Source organism: Balaenoptera borealis, assembly GCF_965194805.1.
Source record: "Balaenoptera borealis genome assembly, chromosome: 16".
NCBI lineage: Eukaryota > Metazoa > Chordata > Mammalia > Artiodactyla > Balaenopteridae > Balaenoptera > Balaenoptera borealis.
In genome coordinates this window covers 418,768-436,755 of record NC_138872.1, presented here as the reverse complement: position 1 = coordinate 436,755, position 17,988 = coordinate 418,768, and the positions used below count along the sequence as shown (strand labels likewise).

Below are 17,988 nucleotides of genomic sequence, written 5' to 3'. Positions count from 1 at the left end.
GCTGTTTGGGGCATCTTTTAATGAGTTGGTTGTGATGGGGGCTCGGGCCATGGCAGAAATGGGGCTGGAGCCGGAGGCCTGGGGGTCGTCCTTGTGCCTCGGGGGCCCTGTCCTGCTGTGCAGGAGCCCTCCCGGAGCCCAGTCCCGTGGGGTCCCCACGGGACGTGGAAGCCAGGCTTGGGGGAGCTGGTCGGCTCCTAGTTGGGGGGCGGGTGCGGGCACTGGTGTGAGGCCTGGTGGAATGTGGCGGGCCTGCTCCCGGGGGGCGGGGCTGGGGGCGGCGGGGGAGTGGGGGCGCCTCACGCGCCCGCGGTCCCCACCCAGGAGCAGCGGGAGGAGGTGAGAAGGCGCTGCGAGAACGCCGAGCCCCGGCACGGGGAGCTGTGGTGCGCCACGTCCAAGGACATCGCCAACTGGCAGCGGAAGATCGGGGAGATCCTGGTGCTGGTGGCAGCCTGCATCAAGAACGCCTTCTGACTGTTCCGGCCCTGCACTGGCTGGGGGCGGGGCGGGGGGTGCGAGAGCTGTCTGTCCTGTCTTTGATTAAAGGCTTTCTAGTAGTTGTGGGGTTCGTGGCCGGCGGGTGTTCTCCGAGCCCTCCCCTCACGCGCTTTGGCCGCCCCAGTCTGCCCCACGCTGGACGGGGCTCACTTTCCAGGAGGCCTCGTGAGAGCCCGTGCCCACAGGGGAGACGCCAGGGGAGCGGTGAGGCTCTCCAGGGCTTTATGGAGATGGTGGCAGGACCTCATGTCCTGGGTAAAAGCCCTGCGTGGGGACAGCCGGGGTCTGGCTGGCCCGGTGACTCCAGTGCCCCTGCGGGTGCACGCGCTCTCCCGCCCCGGGGTTGTCTGCGGCCCCCACCCGCCCACAGCGGCAGGCTGCGTGTGCCCCTGGGTAGGTGACTTTCCTGGGTGCGGACGGGCCTGGCCCCTGAGGTGCTGCCCCCAGCGTGTGAGAGGCTCGCTCCCATTGGCAGGTGAATTCACTTTTGCTAATTTGTAGTCAGCAATTTTATGCTAAAGCACTTATAACTGTCCTCTCTCTAGACTGAAAATGCATTCATTACTTGGGAGACTTGAGTGTGTTTTCACCATGTGAGGATGAAAGACTTCCTCGGGCTCTGGATCCCTGCGTCTGTGTCCAGTTGGAAACTAGCTAGTTCTCTTGGAAGGGGGTGCGTTGGCCACGGCTGGAGACATCTGGCCGGAGGCCAGGGTTGGTCCAGAGGCCATGGGCCAGAGAGAAGAGATGCAGATTGTCACGTGTGGTGACGAGAAGGGCGGCTGGCAGTTATTCCCACACGTTCTTCTGTAAGAAACGATCCCAGAGGGGCTCCTCGGTGCCTCGTTCTGCGGGTCAGTCACTGACCCGTGGCTTAGCCCTCTGGCAGCAGCCGAGGTTGGGGAGCATGCCCTCCTCATCAGCACCAAGGGCGTGGGCGTCTGCCTGCAGAGCGCGGGCCCAGCCGGGTCCACCTCCGATGCTCTGGGAGCCACAGGGACGTGGCCAGCCCTGGGCGGGATCGGACCATCCCTGTGTGGGGTCAGGAACTGTTGGTGCCAGGGTGGGCGGCCGGGGCAGGCCCCGCTCACGGATGGTCTGTGGCTCTGGAAACCCTTCCTCTCCTCACCCGAGGTCAGCCGGTCCCCGAGGGCCGCGCCGGGGGTTCCTGGGTGTGTGCACTGACCCTCAGGAGTCGCCTTTGGTCTCTTCTGGAGGAGGTGGGAGGGATCCTGCCCGTCGCACTGAAAAGCGAGTCCTGAAGTTTTTAGGAGCTTGAAAGCCTGTCCCTGTACAGATGTGGAAACTGAGGCCCAGGAAGGGGCAGTGACTTGGCCGCGGCCACAGGGCAGCTGGCAGCCCTTGGTTGTGGCTTCTCCCGGACACTTTCTCTGATCTCAGGTCAGGTGAGGCCTCCCACAGGGCCCTTGGAACGTTCCAGAGCATCTGATTGTCCACGTGCAAATGTCTTTCCTCATTTGCCTGGGGATTGTTTTCTCAGTGCCTCGAGGTGGTGGTGAAACTACTTTTCTCCCTGGGAAAAACATATCTTAGCTTTTCTTCCACTGACATTTTTCAGTTCCAGCTCAAGGCTAGCTGAGTTCCTAGGCTTCCCTTGTTCGGAGGCACTGCTGGGGGCAGGGCTGGGCAGCACCAGGATACCGCCCAGCAGGGCGCTGCGGCCCAGCTCCCTGCACGCCTGGCTGGGTGAGTGGCCGTGAGCTCCCCCAGCAAAAGACCCCCCTGAGCCCAGGACGGGCGAGCAGTGGGAAGCAGCTCTCCCCTGAGTGCTGGGCCAGCGGGGAGCCCGGGAAGTCCCCTGCCTGGGACCTGCTGGGGCAGGACCCCCCGGACGTCAGGGTGGGGGAGCTGGGGGGTGGGGGGGGTTAAGTCCTGCTCACCTGGTCCTGCTGGTGGCCAGGCTCCTGGCAGAGGCAGCACCTGCTGACCACTGAGGAAGGCCCTGGAGGAGGGCGCGGGGCGGCCCCCGCTTCTCCTGGCTGCCCTTCCCCACCAGCTGGGCCCTGCCCTGCTCTCTGCCCACGGAGCACCCTACCCCCTCCCCGGCAGAGAAGATCTCCCAGGTCCGATGGCTTAATCCAAGATCCACTGGGTGGGAAGACAGCCCGCTGGGGCTGGGCTCCAGGGTCAGGTTAATTGAAGAAGTGATTGGATAGCGGTGGGGAGAGGGAGGGGGCAGGGCTGGGATCCTGGGGCCTCCCTGCTGCTCCCTCCCCCCTTTGCTCAGAGGAGCCAACTTCAAAAGCCTCGTCTGCCTGCCGTCCAGGGAAGCCTTGTTGGCCAGGTTTGGAGCAGGACCTGGAGCGCAGCGGCACTCCCCACCTGAGGACCCCAGGACCATGTCCGAGGCCCACTGGCGGGAGTGAGGGAGGGCCTGACCCTGAGAAGCCCATGGTGAGCAGCGGTGGGCCGCTGGGGAGGGGGCTGACTTCGGCTGAGGGGCAGGGAGCGTGCACAGCCCAGGAGAGGCTGCTGTCCCGCTGTGTCCCCACCGGGAAATCCCCCTTGGTTCCCGTCACCGCAGCCTGGCCCGGAGTGCTCCTGACTGGCCTTCCCGGCAGCGGCGGGGCGGGGGGGGGGGGGCGGGGAGTCTCCCTCCTGGAGCTGGGGCCACCGTTTCCTCATGGGTTGGGCTGGCCTGAGCCTCGGGCCCTGGTCAGGGGCAGACAGGCCTTCCCGGGACCCCCTGGGCAACCAACCTACCCCACTTGGACATCCTTCCAGCACCAGCGGCTCTTGTTCTCACTATGATCTCTGACCCTCAGCAGGCAGAGGGGGCGACCGAGTCGACCATCATGCTAAGCCTGTCTAGGGAGGGGGTGGGTTTCGAGAAGGGCCCACAGCTAATTGCATTTGATCCTCCGGCCAACGCTGCCAGGTGCCTCAGGCAGGGAGCCCCCACGGACTCCAGGTCCGGCCCTGCGTGGTCAGGCTCTCCTGCCAGGCTGGGAAGCAGAGTCGAGTCCTGTGTCTTGAGTCCCAAGTCTCGCTGGGTTCGCATGATTGATTTTCCAGTGCTGTGTGACTCCAGCCTGGGGGCTGGGAGCCTGCAGACAAGCTGCTCTTTCTCTCTGATGTTTGGGCTTGTGAGTGGGGGTGGGCTTCTTCCCCGTGAGAGCCAGTTCTCTTCATTCTGGGGGAGGGGAGCCCTGGTGGTGTGGACCGCAGTCCCCTTCCTCCCTTCGCCTTGGGCTTTCCCCAAGCCTTCCCCTTCCAAGGGGGTGTGGCCTTGAGCTCTGAGCCCTCACCCCTGTCCTGGTTGGGTTGGGGGTGCAAGGGAACCCCAGCTCCCACGGCTCTCAGAGCTGGTAGCAGAGCCATGGGGAGGGTGAGGAGGAGCTGCCCGGCCATCGAGGGGGCAGATCAGTTCTGCCCTCTCCTGTGGGGCACCTGGAGATGAGCCCAGCTCTGGTGGGCATGGGTCAGGGCATGGCCAAGGGTGAGGCTGTACAGGGGGTGCTTCCTGCTGTAGCCAGACCTAGGTCAGTCCTGCCCTCCAGTCTTATGGGCACTTGGGCCCTCACACCCATGCAGACCAGAGCTGCGGGTGCTGTCGTCTGTCCTTCCCCAAACCTGCCAGCCCTGTGCCTAGAGCATTTGTTGAATGGCATGGCGACGTCTCCGTTATACCAGCTCAGAGATTCCTTTGTACGTGTGTGTGGAGTCGGTTGCAGAGGCGGGGAGCACATTGCCCGCAGTGCTGCAGGAGGGTCGGCCCCTCCGCAGACTCTGAGCCTGTATCCCTTCCAGGGGCCCCCCAGGCCCGCGCTCTGGGCGCTCCTGCTGGCGCTGCTGGGGGCTGCACCGGGCCGGGCCAGGCTCGGCGCCTGCAGCGTCCCCGACGTGCTCCACCACTACCGCGCGGTCATCTTCGAGGACCTGCAGGCCGCGGTGCGGTGGACCGGGCCGGGCTCCAGACAGCTCCATTTCATTCAGAAAAACCTGACTGGAGCCGCGGCCTCCCGATGGCGGGGCCGGGTGGGAGCCTCCTGTGGCGCCCAGAAGGTATGGAGACATCACCACCCAAGCCCTCCAGCCCCCTCCCCACGGGGCTCCTCCCCCAGTCCCCCGCTTCCTCCCCTCCCCAGGAGCACAGTATCCTACTGTCCATCGTGGCCCTGGGTCGGACCCTACGTGGGGCGGTGGCCGGGGGCCGCCGTGGGGCTCTGGAAAAGGCGGCTTGGACCGTGGCCGTGCGCACCGAGGCGGTGATGCGGCGCCACTGCCGGACGCTGCGCCAGGTGCGCGTCCCCGCTCGCTCCCACGGCCCCGCGGTCTCCCTTCCCAGGGGCTGGACACGAGCTGCGGGGGAGGGGGCGGGCGGGGACCGTGCCCACGCCCTGACCGACGCGTCCCCGACAGCGGAGCCGGCGGCCCGAGACGCGCCCTGTTCGGCGTCGGGGCGGCCGGAGGCGGCTCCTGCTGCGCGCCCTGGACGCCGTCGCCACCTGCTGGGAGAAGCTCTTCGCGCTGCGCGCCGCGGCCACCGACGGCTCCTGGGGCTCCTAAGCGCCCCGAGCGCGCGGGTCTGGGAAAGGGCCTTGCGGCCCGGCCCCTCCCTCGCCGCGGCCCGCACTCCTCGGAGGGCCCGGGACTGGGAGGCGGGGCCCGCCTGGCGAGCTGGTCCCGGAGGGGGCCCGCCCTCCGCCCCCAGCAAGGCCCCAATAAACTGAGCTGGTGCTGCGGCCCTGTTCGCTCTTTCTTCGCCTGCCAGCTGTGGGGCCAGGCAGCCCCGGCTCCGCGCCTCGGTGGGGAGGGGGCGCTGGGGCCTCCCGCACACGCGGTGTGGGGGAGGGGGGGAGCGGCGGTGCTCCCAGGCTCGGCCAGCAGGGGGCGCCTCGGGACGGGACTCCTGCTAAGTCGGCGCTGCAGGCTTGGGCGGGGGGCGCGGGGGCAGATGGGGACTCCTGCTGGTCCTAAAATGTAGCATCGTATCCGTCCTGCTCCACTCTGGGATGGGGGAAGGGTGGAAATGGAGGGGAGGGGAAGGCTGAGCTTTGTGAATTCGGAGCAAAACAACCGGATAAAGGAAACGGGCCTGAAGGGAAGCGAGCTGCGGCCCTGGCTGCAAGCTGGGCCAGGCCATTTCCTGTGGCCTGGGAAGGGTGGCAGCAGCTCCTCTGCGGGACTGGCCAGGCCAGCCAGGGACCCACCGTCTTGTGTCCCGGGACCTTATGTTTGCGTGGCAGGGTGGAGGGCTGATCCCTGGAGTCCCGCACCTACAGCCGCGTAGGCCTGGAGGTCCGCGGCCCCCTCCCGGATCACAGCCTGTGGAGAGGGGGGCGCAGCGGGGCAGGCAGAGCACCTGGTCAAGGTGGATGCCTGGTCGGCACACCTGTCGTCATGCTCTTCCCTGACAGGTGGACGGACCCAGTAGGCACCGAAGCAGGCCTTGCCCTGGGCACCCTGGCAGAACAGAGGCAAGCAGGAGATGCAGACAGGCCTTGCTGGCGGAGCCGTCAGCGGGGCGCAGCTGGCCCTGTGTGTGCGTGTGAGCGCGTGCAGCCCGAGCAGCAGGAACTACTGTCCCTGGTTCGTACACTAGGGAACTGAGGCCCGGGGAGCTTTCAGGACTTGCCCCAGATCTCACAGCCAGGAAGTGTAAGAGCCGCAATGAGAGCCAGGCCCCAAGCAGATGACAGCCCGCCTGTGCCCTGTGTGCAGGTTGGGGACCTCAGGGTGCATCCCGTCACCTTATAGGCTCCCAGGCCACGTGGTCGCACTCTGAGTGTGAGGGTGGCCTGGGCATGGGGCCTGTGTGGTTGGGGTGCAGCTGGAGGAGGTGGGCTTGGCCGTGAATGGGGTGAGGGGAGGTCCGGGCAACCCCAGGGTCCTGGCCTGAGTCCCTGGGGGAGTCCTCATCTTGAACTTGGAGGACACTGGTGGAGGAGCAAGCTGAGGGGCGCGGTCACGTCGCTGGCTCCCGCTGTGCAAGCCTGGGGCTGTGGCCAGGTGTCCGGGTAGGAGGGAAGAGTCCTGCTTTGGTTGGAGCACAAAGCTTGGGGGAGCTGAATCGGGCCTGGTAGAAGGTCAGTAAGAGAGTCCGGGGTTCCGGGTGTGGGGACGGGGAGGGGACAGGCCCTCCACAGAGGCCCCCACCATGCTCCTGCTTTCCCAAGGGCACCTGGCTCCTTGCACTCGGACCTGCCTCCGCGCCAGGGCCTGTGGGGAGAGCGCTTCTCCTAAGGGCGCCTGGGCGTGGCCTCTGGGCCGTCATGGCGGCCGCCCGCCCACAGCACTCCTTGCTGCCGTGGTGAGCGGGCAATGGGCAGCCCTTCCGGCCGCCCACGCCTGAGGCGGTTCCCAACAAGCCCGTTTCAGGGGGGCTGGGAGGAGGAGCAGAGGCCTCAGTTACGGGGACACAATCTCCGCCTGAGTCCTGGGCTGCAGCCATGGTGGTGGACGAGATGCTCCTGCGCCCTGGCCCGGCTGTTCCTCCCTGGGGTCTCCTGCCAGAGCCTCCCTGGTAGTGAGCGTGTGTGTGTGTGTGTGTGTGTGTGTGTGTACACAAATGTATATGTCGAGGTGTGTGTGCGCAGGGATGTGTGAGTGCACGGGTCCAGGTTCCTGCCCCACGCTGCCTGGCAGGGCGCCCCTCTCTCAGGCACACCCTCCTGACGTCTAACCCTGGTCTGTCCTGGCAAATTGACTGCCTGGGCGCGGGGGCTGGAGGCCTGTGGCCTGAGCTCGAAGACCCCAGTGGTCCCTCCCTCATCTCACTTCGAAGTTGTTCTCAGCACAAGACCCCCACCCCCCGCCCCGGCCGCCGCTGTCCACCCTCTGCACTTTCTCTCGAGGCCTCGGTGCCAGGCAGAGGCTCTGCACATCATGCCCAGGCCTGCTTCTGCCAGCCCCGATGACGGGTCAGCATTATGGCTGTGGGGACGTGGGCCGCTGTCCCCATATCTCAGAAACCATCTGTATTAGTTTCCTAGAGCTGCTATAACAGATTACCACAAACTAGGTGACCTAACACAATAAAATTTTCTTCTCTCACAGTTCTGGAGGCCAGAAGTCCAAAATCAGTATCATTGGCCTGAAATCGGGTGTTGTAGGGCTGGGCTGTGCTCCCTCCAGGGGCTCCAGGGGAGAAACCATTCTTGCTTCTTGAAGCTTCTGGTGGCTCCGGGTATTCCTTCGCTTGTGGCTGCGTTGCTCCAGTACCTGCCTCTTGCTTCGTGTGGCCGTCTCTCCTCCCTGAGGATCTCTGCTGCTGGATTTAGTGCCACCTGGGTAATCTAGGATGATCTCCTCACCTCAAGATCCTTAATTACATCTGCCAAGACCCTTTTTCCACCTAAGGTCCCACTCATAGGTTCTGGGAGGTGGACGTATCTCTGGGGCCACCATTCAACCCACTTCAGCATCTTTGCTCATGCAGGATGAGGGCAGGGTGGGCTTCTGGCTTCTGGGACGAAGTTCACTTGTCCAGGGCGGGGACATCCCAACCAGACCACGTCTGGGGCAGGTGGAGGGAAAGCTGGGGCCGCCCTGCTCAGCCCTGAGGTCTGGCCCTCCAGGCTCGGCACCGGGGCACATGAACTACCCAAATCTTTGCTGGCTGGAACTGACCAGAACCAACAGAGAGATGGAAAGAGACTCAACGGTGAGGACAGAGCCACTGGCCACGGGTCACGGCGCCACAGAGGGCAGAGTGTAGGCGGTGTGACCCGGTGGATGGGCCCCGCCTGTCGTGGACTCGAGGTATCTGCCAGGCCCCAGTGCCCTGCCTTCCCTGCCAAGGCCCCGGGCATGTGGCCTGAGCCTGGTTCTTCCCCCATAAAACACTGTTTCTGGGGCACACACGTGGTGGGGTTGGGGCCTGCACCCCGTGGTGTCCTGTCCTACACGCGTGCCTTCTCAGCTGCTTCCCCGGGGCAGAGTGGGGGGAGTGGGCGCTGGGACCCAGGGGGAGGGGCTGTGCCGGGGTGGCAGACACTGGCCAGGGAGCCAGACCGCCCATGTGCAGCGCTGCAAGGAGGGGCCAGGCAGGCTTTGAAGGGTAGTCCGCGTCCCACGGCCTTCCCAGACTGGGAGCCTTTGAAAGAACATCTGGAACACGGGCGACAGGCAAACGAGTCTCTGGATTCAGAAAACCAAAAACGTGACCCCAACTGTGCCACTTGTGTGTCCCCCGCCCCCGCCCACAGGCCCCTCTCTCTCCCGACCCCCACTTCCCACCTCTGCCCCTCCTCAGGCTGCCAACAGACCGCAGGGGTGGGGTCCGTGCCAACCTCGAGCACTGGTCCTTCTGAGGGCGGCAGAGCGCCTTTGCCCTGCCTGGGGCCCACTCATGGGCCCCAGCGGCACCTCCCCCGTGTCCCCTCCCCGACTGGCCGCCACCCCAGCCCAGCTGAGCACCAGGAGGCGGTGGGAGGTTGTGGGAAAGACGGGTGCCCGCCATGCCAGGCCCTGAACAGACACACCTCCGCGTTCGCGGAGCCAGGGCTCTGGGACAGGACGTGAGTCGGCCGGACCCTGCATCTGGCGCTGGGTGCCGCGAAGGCGCGGAGGAAACACCTGCAGCAGACCTGAGGGCCCTCGGGCTCTTGCCTGTGAGCCTGAGTGTGGGGTCCCTGCCTGCAGGTGTGCGCGGAGGCGCCGTTCCAGTCGTGGTTGACGCGGAAACACACGCGGCCCCCCACTCCAGGAAGCAAAGCACATACTCAGGGGGCGGGGGGAGGGAGTGCCAGGTGTTGGAGGCCCATTGTCCCTGCCAGTGGCCTATGGGACCCTGGGGGGCGCCCAGGGACAGTCCCCATCCTGCCCCCTCCCCAGGAAAAGACCCAGCTTTGTAAACACAGAAACAACCATCGGCGCGCCGTCCCCCCTCAACCCAAGAGTTAAAGTCCGGAAGAAGCAGCAGGGAGCCCGCACCTGCAGGGCAAAGCGAGTCCTCGTAAGGGGGGAAACGGGGTGGTCAGGGCCTGGGGGGGGGGCGGGGCGGGCCAGTGTGCGTTGTGGGGAGGTGGGGCGTCCTGCGGTTGGACACCGGCCCCTGGGTCCCCGGGCTGGAGGGGCACAGCCTGGCCCAGTGAAGTCCTGTCGCCTCCCTCCATGGCCCAGTTGTGACAGTTGTGGCTCGGTGGTAAGGCGGCCAGGGCCCCCCGCCAGGTGAGCAGGCCTGTCCTCCGGCCGCCCCCACGTCCCCTGCCCGGCCGGCGCGGGGCGTGAGGCCAGGGGTCCGGCTGGGGCCCGAGATAAGCGCCGCGCCCGCCGCCGCTTCCTGCGTTTCCTTCCAGCGCCGCCGCCGCCGCGGGCCGCTTCCTGTTTTCTCGCGCGGGCGGGCGGGGGCGTGGGGCAGGGGGCTGGGGTCGTGGGGGAATGGCGCGGGGGCGTGGGAGAGGGGTCCTGGGGGATGGGCCGGGTTGTGCTGGCCAGAGCAGGACGGGGGCGTGGGTCGGGGGCGTGGAAGGTAAGGCAGAGGGTGGGGAGCCCTGCCGGGCTTCCCTGGGAGGCTGGGTGCTTGTGCAGAGGTAGAGGGGGTGGAAGGAAGCGGAGTGGGCTGTGTCCTGAAACACAAAGAGGAGGAACACGGGTGCTCCCATCCCTCCTCCTCCCCAGTCCCGGGCCAGGAACTCCCACACGCTTGGCCAAAACCCACTGTGGGCTGGACTGGAGCCTGCTCCTGGGGGCCCCTCCCCGAGCCTGGGGCAGGAGTGGGGGTGGGTGGGCTGGGTGGAGGGTTGAGTCTTGCTTGTGGGCGCCCAGTTGGGATTGGAGATCAGCTGCTCTGGAGCCCCCCCTTTGGGGGTAGCTGCTCTAGCATATGATTTTTTTTTTTTACTGGAGTATAATTGCTTCAGAATGTCCTGTTAGTTTCTGCTGTACAGTGAAGTGAATCAGCTCTATGTATACCTATATCCCCTCCCTCTTGGACCTCCCTCCCACCCCCACCCCCCATCCCACCCATCTAGGTCGTCACAGAGCACCGAGCTGAGCTCCCTGTGCTATACAGCAGGTTCCCACTAGCTTTCTATTTTACACATGGTAGTGTATTTATGTCAAACCTAATCTCCCAATTCGTCCCACCCTCCCCTACCCGCCCTGTGTCCACATGTCCGTTCTCTACCTCTACATCTCTATTCCTGCCCTGCAAATAGGTTCATCTGTACAATTTTTCTAGATTCCACATATGCGTTAATATATGCTATTTGTTTTTCTCTTTCGGGCTTACTTCACTCTGTATGACAGGCTCTAACTCCATCCACGTCTCTACAAATGACCCAATTTCATTCCTTTTTTATGGCTGAGTAATATTCCATTGTATATACGTACCACATCTTCTTTGTCCATTGTCCTGGCTATTGTAAATAGTGCTGCAATGAACATTGGGGTACATGTGTCCTTTTGAATTATGGTTTTCTCAGGGTCATTTACCCAGCACATGAATTTGAGGTAATCTACTTGTTCAGACTTGGTCATTAGAGATACACACTTATGTTACTTTACTGAAAACACATCCACATAAAACCTTGCACACGAATGTTCATAGCATCATTGATCACAGTAGCCAAAACATGGAAACAACCTCAATGTCCATCAGCTGATGAAGAGATAAAGAGACTGTGTTCCATCCATACAATGGAATATTATACAGCCTTAAAAAGGAATGAAGTATTGATTCAAATTACAACATGGATGAACCTCGAAGACTCAGTGCTCAGTGAGAGAAGCCAGACTCAAAAGGCCACTTATTGTGTGATTCTACTTACATGGAAAGTCCAGAATAGGCAAGTCTACAGAGACAGAAAGCAGATTAGTGTTTCCCAGGAGCTGGGAGCAAGGAGGATGGGAAGTGACAGCTAGTGGGGACGAGGTTCTTTTGGGGTGATGGAAAAGTGCTGAAGTTAGTGATCATAATTATACCACCCTGTGAATAGATTAAAAACCACTGAGTTGTCCCCTTAGAAGTGTCTGTAGGTGTTGGAGGCTGACAGCTGAGCAGCTGGAACGTCTAGCGTATTTGTCCATCCAGTGGACAGTTAAGTTCCTCTTCGCCTGCCCAGCCTGGCCTTGTTGGGGGCGGGTGTGTGAGCACGGCTTTGCTCCTGGTGTGGTGTGTGGCTGGTTGTGTACGGGGTGTTCCTGAAGGTGCTGAGGTGATGATCGTGCCTACTCAGGAGAGGGGTGCACCTTACCTGCTCCCCCCCCACCTCCTCCTGTGGGCGGCTTGCTGGGGAGGGTTCCACACCTCGGCTCAGTTCACCCCCGGGCTAGGCTGGGTCCTGGGTGTGGGAGCTGTGGCTTAGGCCAGGCCGGGCTGCTAGAACTTCCCGCCAGGAGCTAGGTCGCCTGGGTCTGTTCCTGGCGGGCCTGACTCAGCGGGAGCTGGGGGTGGGGACTTCCCTTCTCTGACCTTAGGGGAAGCAGGTGGGTGGAGCCGGGGGGGGGCGTGGAGGGGGGGAAGCCTGACCCAGGGCTGGAACCACCCAGGCCCTGGAGCTGTGGTCCTGCCTAGGAGGGCTGCCCAGCCTGCCCTGGGTCCCTTGGGAGGGTCCCAGGCATGGTGCCCACCTGAGGCACTCCCTGAAAACAGCTGCCCTCTGTGTGTGTGTGTGTGTGTATGTGTGTCCCCAGTCCTGATTCTGCTCCTGAATGCCCCCAGCCCCTGGCTCCAGGGACTTGGTCCAAATTGGGACCCCCGGACCCCCCCATGCCCCCCTCCTGGCATCCCACCCTGGCACTGAGGGAGGGTCTTCTGGGGAGCAAGCTACTCGGCCCTTCCCCACTTGGGCAGCGGGGCCTGTGCCACCCCAGGCACCTTGGGGCCCCCATCCTCCTGCCTCCGAGGGTGGGGTGAGGAGGACGTTAGAAAACTGTTCCACGTACTAGAGAGACAGCCTTGCCTGCCCCTCTGCAGCCTCTCTCTGTGTGTGTCCATGGCTGTCTCTGGGGTGGGGCACAGGTGAGGCGATGCCTGGGCCCGGGCAGGGGGGCCCTCCGAGGGGCTTGTCACCTGGCTCTAGGCGGTAGGAGAGGCTGGGCTGGTCTTCCCTTCCCCCGGCCCTGGCCAGGGGGTGGGGGGAGGAGATGGGAGGGTCTGCCCCCCAGGGGGTGGCAGGGGGCAGAGGCTGCTGGACTCTGGCGGCTATGGGTCCCCATCCGTACAGAGGCCATCCCCACGGGGGGGGGGGGGGGCGCACGTTGGCCCTGCTAACCCAGGGCTCCAGTGGGTGGGTCACCTGTCCCCCTACCAGGGGCAGGCCCAGAGTGGGAGTCAGGGGCCATGAGAGCTGGGTGTGCACACTCATGGGTGACGTGAGCCTTCGTGCGTGAGCCCAGGACTCAACATTGGTGTCTCAGAGCTCCCTCCGCCATGACAGATGCGGCTGGACTGGACCACCCTCGTCGCTTTGGGCCTCATTCCCTGCCTCCTTCCTGTGTACCAGCGCTGTCCTTGGTGTCCTGGGGGCCATTTCTGTTTGTGCCTCGACCCGCCCAGGGCTCCTCTCTCCACCTCCGAATCCATCTCCTGCCCTCCTCAGCTTGTCTTTCTCTGTCCCTTTGTCTTTGAGGTTTCTGGGCCCTGCTCACTATGAGGTGGGTGTGGGGGCCCAGGTGTCGCTCCCCGACTCCACCCACCGAGGTGTGGGGCTCATTCCAGCTAACAGAGAGGTGATGTCCCCGTGCCTCTCAGAGGCAGGACACCTGTAAGAACAGCCCCACACCCTGTTCACCTCTGCACCCACGCTCAGGCAGCAGACCCACGTGCACGGACACCCAGGCTGACACACAGACACACGCATGCGCACACAGAGTCTCAGACACCCCGGGTGTCACACACAGTCATCCTCACGGAGGGTCCCGTCGAGTCACATGGTCACACTGTCACAGCATCACAGCCATGCTCGGAGCACGTGCACGCACTTGCTAACACGCACTCATACACACGCAGTCGGATTCAGGCTCATGGCAGCCACACGGCAGTGCACGTCATCAGAAGATGCCCACGCCCCAGGGCGCACGCACTACATCAGAGTTGTCAGAGGTCAGCGGGACGCCCCCCCATATGCTACTGGGGCAGCACAGGCCAGGGGGACACACGACCTCTCGTCTTGGCTGGGAAGACCCGTCAGACCCTGGGAAGGGTGTGAGTGTGTAGGCGCCTCACTTCAGGACCCGGTCCCAGGAGAGAAGAATCGCCCAAGATGATTGTTGCCAACTTTCCCTGAACCCATGGGCTCCCCAGTGAGGGGGCGCTAGTGGAACCAAGGAAGCCGTGTGGAAAGAGGGTGTCCGGTCCTGCTGGGAGAGGGCCCAAGGCTAGTGTGATGGGTTCCAGAGGTGGAGGCTTGAGACGTGAGGCCTGAGCTCCCCTGCTCTGGTCATTGACTGCGTGCCACTGGTAGAGCCCACACACGTCACCCTGGCAAGCAGTGTGGATTTGTCATGGTGCTGCCCTCTCTGGGGACACTGGGTTGAGAGAGAATGACAGATGGGAGTCCCAGGATGTCACGTCTGCAGACAGGCGTCAACCCCACCAGCCTCCTTCAGAGAGGGGCGCTGTCCTGGGCACTCACTGGGCTTGAAGGAAGTTGTTTTCAGGATGAGATGAGGATGGTGAAACCCGGGTGAGGGTGTGGAGGGAATTTCTGGGTGTAGTCTGACCGCGATGAGGCTTGAGTTAAAATGGGGGTTGGGGGGGTGGAGAGCTGGTAGGGTGCGGAGTGCCCACAGCCCCTGCCTCCCGCCGGCTGTCTGGGGTAGTGTCCTGGAAGGGTGGAGAGCTGGCAGGGTGCGGAGTGCCCACAGCCCCTGCCTCCCGCCGGCTGTCTGGGGTGGTGTCCTGGAAGGGTGGAGAGCTGGCAGGGTGCGGAGTGTCCTGGAAGGGTGGAGAAGTGCACGCCCTGGAGCCCAGCTGCGAGTCAGGGTCCCTGGACTTTGGAGGGAAGGGCACGCCCAGGACCCTGGGGGGAACTGCTCCCCCACCCCCAGCGACCACAGACGCGGGAGTTCCGAGGAAAGGAGAGGCACTTTATTGTGGCCTCGCCTGGGGCACCCAGCTCCCGGCTCCTCCTTTACAGCAAACGAACGTTATTTAAAGAGCCCTTGCTACATTGGTGCTTTGCGTCACTGAAACCCCTTGCAAGAAAAAGTTTAAAAGTTTAATTAAAAATTAAATATATTGTTTCACGTATATAAAAAAGGCAAAGTAAAAAATACAGCCTAGTTCTAGAAAATACATGGCAAGAAAAGGATTAGGCGCTTCAAAAACTTAGCCCTGGCAGGGCCAGCCCACACGTCCTAGGCCTGGGCTTCCCGGCCAAGCCCCGGGACGTGTGGGGACCGCCCCGTAGGGGCGCCCTCCGCCCGGCCAAGCCCCGGCGTTGCCGGTTCCTGCGGGGCTATGACGAGTAGCGGCAACTCCGCCTGCGAGAGAGACAGAGCGGTGACACGGTGACACGCGGCGCCCCGGGCGGCCTAGCCGGAGATGCAGGCGCTGTAGTAGACGGCGGAGCTGGCGTCGGACAGCGCGGCGAGCAGGCTGCCCTCCTCCGGGCAGGACATGGCTCGCGGGCCCAGCTTGGCCAGCGCCACGTGGTACGGGAGCCCGGCGGCGTCGGGGCGAGTCCGGCCGCAGTTGAGGTACTGGTCGAACTCGGTCAGGTCCACGTCGCCCCACAGATCGGCGGCGGGCCCCAGCGGCTCGGCGCCCTCCAGCGGCGGGGCCTCGGGCGGCGGCGACAGCGGGCCGGGGTAGGGGCCCGGGCCGGGCACACCCGGGGCGCCGTAGTAGAGGCCGCAGAGCGGCGCGGCGGGGGCGGGCGCGGTCCTGAGCGCCTCGGCCGGGGGCGCCCCGAAGCAGCCGCCCGGGTCCCGGGGCAGCTCGGCGGGGCCGTAGGGCGCACGGAAGGCCCGCAGCGCGCAGTCCTCGGGCGCCGCGGGCGGAGGGAAGAAGGCGGCCTCGCCTGCCTCCAGGCCGTCCAGCGGCGAGCGCTCGGGCGTGGGCAGCCCCAGGCCGTCGAAATCGGCGCCCAGCGGCGGCAGCTCGCGGAAGGCCCGGGCCGGGCCGGTGGCCGCGGGAAAGGGCTCGGGCGGCGGCGGCGGCGGCGGCGCCAAGCCTGGGAGCAGGAGGCCGGGCTCCAGACGCCGGGCCTTGCGCGCCTGCTTCTTGCGGCGCGGCCGGTACTTGTAGTTGGGGTGGTCGCGCAGGTGCTGCACGCGCAGCCGCTCCGCCTCCTCCACAAAGGGCCGCTTCTCCGCCGGGCTCAGCTCCTTCCACGCCTTGCCTGCGGGCGGCGGGCGCGGGTCAGCCGGGTGCCGTCGGGCGGGCGGGCGGGCGGACCGCCGAGCTCCGCGAGCGCCCTGGCGTGAGGTCCCCGCGCGCCCCGCCCGCCCGCCCCCCACGCCCCCGCCCGCGCCCGGCGGCCACTCACCCAGCATCTTGCTGAGCACCGCGTTGTGCAGGTCTGGGTTCTGCTGCGCCAGCCGCTTGCGCTCGTCCTTCGCCCACACCATGAAGGCGTTCATGGGCCGCCGGATGCGCGACTCGTCGGCCGCCTGGCGCTCCCCGCGGCCGGCCGGGCTGAGGCCATAGCGCCCCTGCTCGGGGCTGCGCGGCGGGCTGCGTGGCGGGCTGGGCGGCGAGGCGGGCGCGGCGGGCGCGGCGGGCGCGGCGGGGGCGGTGGGGAGGCCGCGCGGCTCAGCGGCGGCCCCGGGGCCCGGAGCCCATGCACAGTCGCGGCGGGCGGGCGGGTCGTCCTGTGCGCCGTAGCCGGGCGGCGATCTCTGCATTCCAGCTGGGCGCGGCCTGGGCGGAACGGAGCGCGGGAGCGCGGAGGGTGGGCAGCGGGCACGTCGGGGTCGGACGCGTGGGGCGGGTGGGCGGCGGTAGGGACGGCGGTGGCCTCGCGCCGGGTGGGCGCCCAGATATAGCGGCGCGGGGCCAATGGGCGGCGTGGCGGACGGGGCGTGGCGGGGCGGGGCGGGCCCGGGCCGCCCCCTCCGCCCGGGGGCTCCCTTTCTTCTCGGCCCGGTCGGATTCCGCCTCCTCTGCGCGGCGCCCCCCGCACCCTCTGAAGGAGAGACCCCCCCGAGTGGGAGAGGGTGGCTGATGTGACCCGAAGCTTGGCAGGGGGCGTCCTCTTGGGGGCTGTCAGGCTTTCAGAGACGAACCCACACACACAAAGAGTCAGACCCCCCGGGGAGGAACTGGGGAAGGCTGCCTTCCCAACCAGAGGCTGGCTCCAAGGGAAGGGCGCCTAGGGAAAAGCAACTTGTGTCTTGGGGGAGCTGCTCTGGATAACCCCGGGGCATCATGCTCGCCCACCCTCCACCCACACGTGGAACTTGCAGCGCTGGGGGCTTGGAGCCCCTCCGCCACCCCAGGCCTGTTCATGGGGTTAAAGGAGAAGATGGTCTCCGTGTCCCCCACCCCACTCCCAAACCAAGTGGGAACCGGGCCAGCCGCAGCTGAGTACCGGGAGGGAGAGGGTAGATGCCCCGGACCCCTAGCAGAGCCGGAGGGGAGGGGTCCAGAGTGGGTGGAGCCCGGGGCCTCATCCCCCTCCCCCGGGCCTGATGGGACCAGTAGTAGCTGGTTACCCAGCGGGCCAGACCAGCGCTGCAGCAAGAGAATGAGGCTGGACCTCGAGTTGGGGCAAGTGGGGCGAAGAGGGGCCCTCCCCTGGGCCATCAGACCCCAGAGGGTTTCCAGAGGAGCTTCTAGCCTCCTTGCAGTCCCCTCCCACCCCATCAGGAGGGGTTCTGGGCTCCAGACATTGAGGGGTCTCCCCCAGGGCAGGCTCCCTCCCCGCCCCTCCTGCTGAGGGTGGTTCTCTTGGGGCTGGCATGAGTTTTCCCTCCTGCACATCCATTCGCAGCTTGGGAGCTCTGTAGCCCCACTACCACATCAGGAGCCCCACCCCATGTGCTGGGAGCTCCACGGTGCGTGCGTGACCATAGGTGTCGGTGACCCTGGGTCTGTGTGGCCAGAGCTTCTGGGTCCTCCGTCCCTGGTAGTCCCTCTAGGCCACAGTCAGTGCTTTTGAGTGGGGCGGGTCCCCTGTGGGTCCGACAGCTCCCCCCAACGGCTGCTCCTGAGCTGTCCTGGGGAGAGGCCAGCGCGCCCACAGGGGTCCTCTGAGGGCCGTTGGGCGTGCACCCTGTCCCCAGGGCAGGTTCTGTGGTGTAGGGCTGGGTGGCTCAGACTGGTTTCCAGATCTCCCAGGCCCTGGCACCTAATTCATGGACCCTCACCCCATGCTGGGGCACTGGGGATAGTCAAGGTGGGTCCTCTTGGGTCTCAGGGGAAGACTGGCTTTTCCTGGGAGGCAGGCAAGAACGGGGGGCCTGGGGGTGGACAGGTGCACAGCCCCTCCCAGTGGTGCCAGCTCGCCTTTGACCAGTGTGGGTGGGTGGACTGGGCAGCCTGCAGGGGTTGAGGGGGGAGACGTGTGAGGAGGACTCCAGGCTGAAGGATGGGTCCAAGGGGCCAGCACTCGGCAGAGGTGGCCTCTCCCT

General features: G+C 65.1%; 3 protein-coding genes across 4 annotated transcripts in view; 2 read left to right on the top strand and 1 right to left on the bottom strand.

Moving 5' to 3' along the window:
• PRPF6 (pre-mRNA processing factor 6) overlaps positions 1-560 on the top strand; it is a 36,186-nt gene extending 35,626 nt beyond the window's left edge. Inside the window, exon 21 of the mRNA XM_082360347.1 lies at positions 325-560. Within this exon, the coding sequence (XP_082216473.1) occupies positions 325-477 (153 nt within the window). The 3' untranslated portion in view covers positions 478-560. The remainder of the gene's footprint in view (positions 1-324) is intronic.
• Positions 561-2,409: 1,849 nt separating this feature from the next.
• LOC309612695 (uncharacterized protein C20orf204) lies at positions 2,410-5,179 on the top strand. 2 transcript variants are annotated; one of them, XM_082358708.1, is made up of 5 exons: positions 2,410-2,585; positions 2,789-2,916; positions 4,273-4,527; positions 4,611-4,763; positions 4,885-5,179. In XM_082358708.1, exons 2-5 carry the CDS (start codon positions 2,914-2,916, stop codon positions 5,029-5,031), a joined length of 558 nt encoding a protein of 185 aa, XP_082214834.1. In that variant the 5' UTR covers positions 2,410-2,585; positions 2,789-2,913; the 3' UTR covers positions 5,032-5,179. The 2 variants fall into 2 exon arrangements, with proteins under 2 accessions (XP_082214834.1, XP_082214833.1); XM_082358707.1 differs by having other exon boundaries at positions 2,410-2,916.
• A 9,429-nt stretch (positions 5,180-14,608) lies between these two features.
• SOX18 (SRY-box transcription factor 18) lies at positions 14,609-16,393 on the bottom strand. The gene is made up of 2 exons (XM_082361106.1): positions 15,903-16,393; positions 14,609-15,755 (listed from the first exon to the last, which is right to left on the bottom strand). Exons 1-2 carry the CDS (start codon positions 16,258-16,260, stop codon positions 14,947-14,949), a joined length of 1,167 nt encoding a protein of 388 aa, XP_082217232.1. The 5' UTR covers positions 16,261-16,393; the 3' UTR covers positions 14,609-14,946.
• Between the last annotated feature and the right edge of the window lie 1,595 nt (positions 16,394-17,988).

Coding starts and splice junctions, on each gene's coding strand:
- SOX18 (XM_082361106.1), bottom strand. CDS start 16,260: ATGCAGAGATCGCCGCCCGGCTACGGCGCACAGGACGACCCGCCCGCC. Junction 15,756..15,902: donor GGTGCTCAGCAAGATGCTGG/GTGAGTGGCCGC, acceptor CGCCGCCCGCAG/GCAAGGCGTGGAAGGAGCTG.
- LOC309612695 (XM_082358708.1), top strand. Junction 4,528..4,610: donor CCTCCTGTGGCGCCCAGAAG/GTATGGAGACAT, acceptor TCCCCTCCCCAG/GAGCACAGTATCCTACTGTC. Junction 4,764..4,884: donor ACTGCCGGACGCTGCGCCAG/GTGCGCGTCCCC, acceptor CGTCCCCGACAG/CGGAGCCGGCGGCCCGAGAC.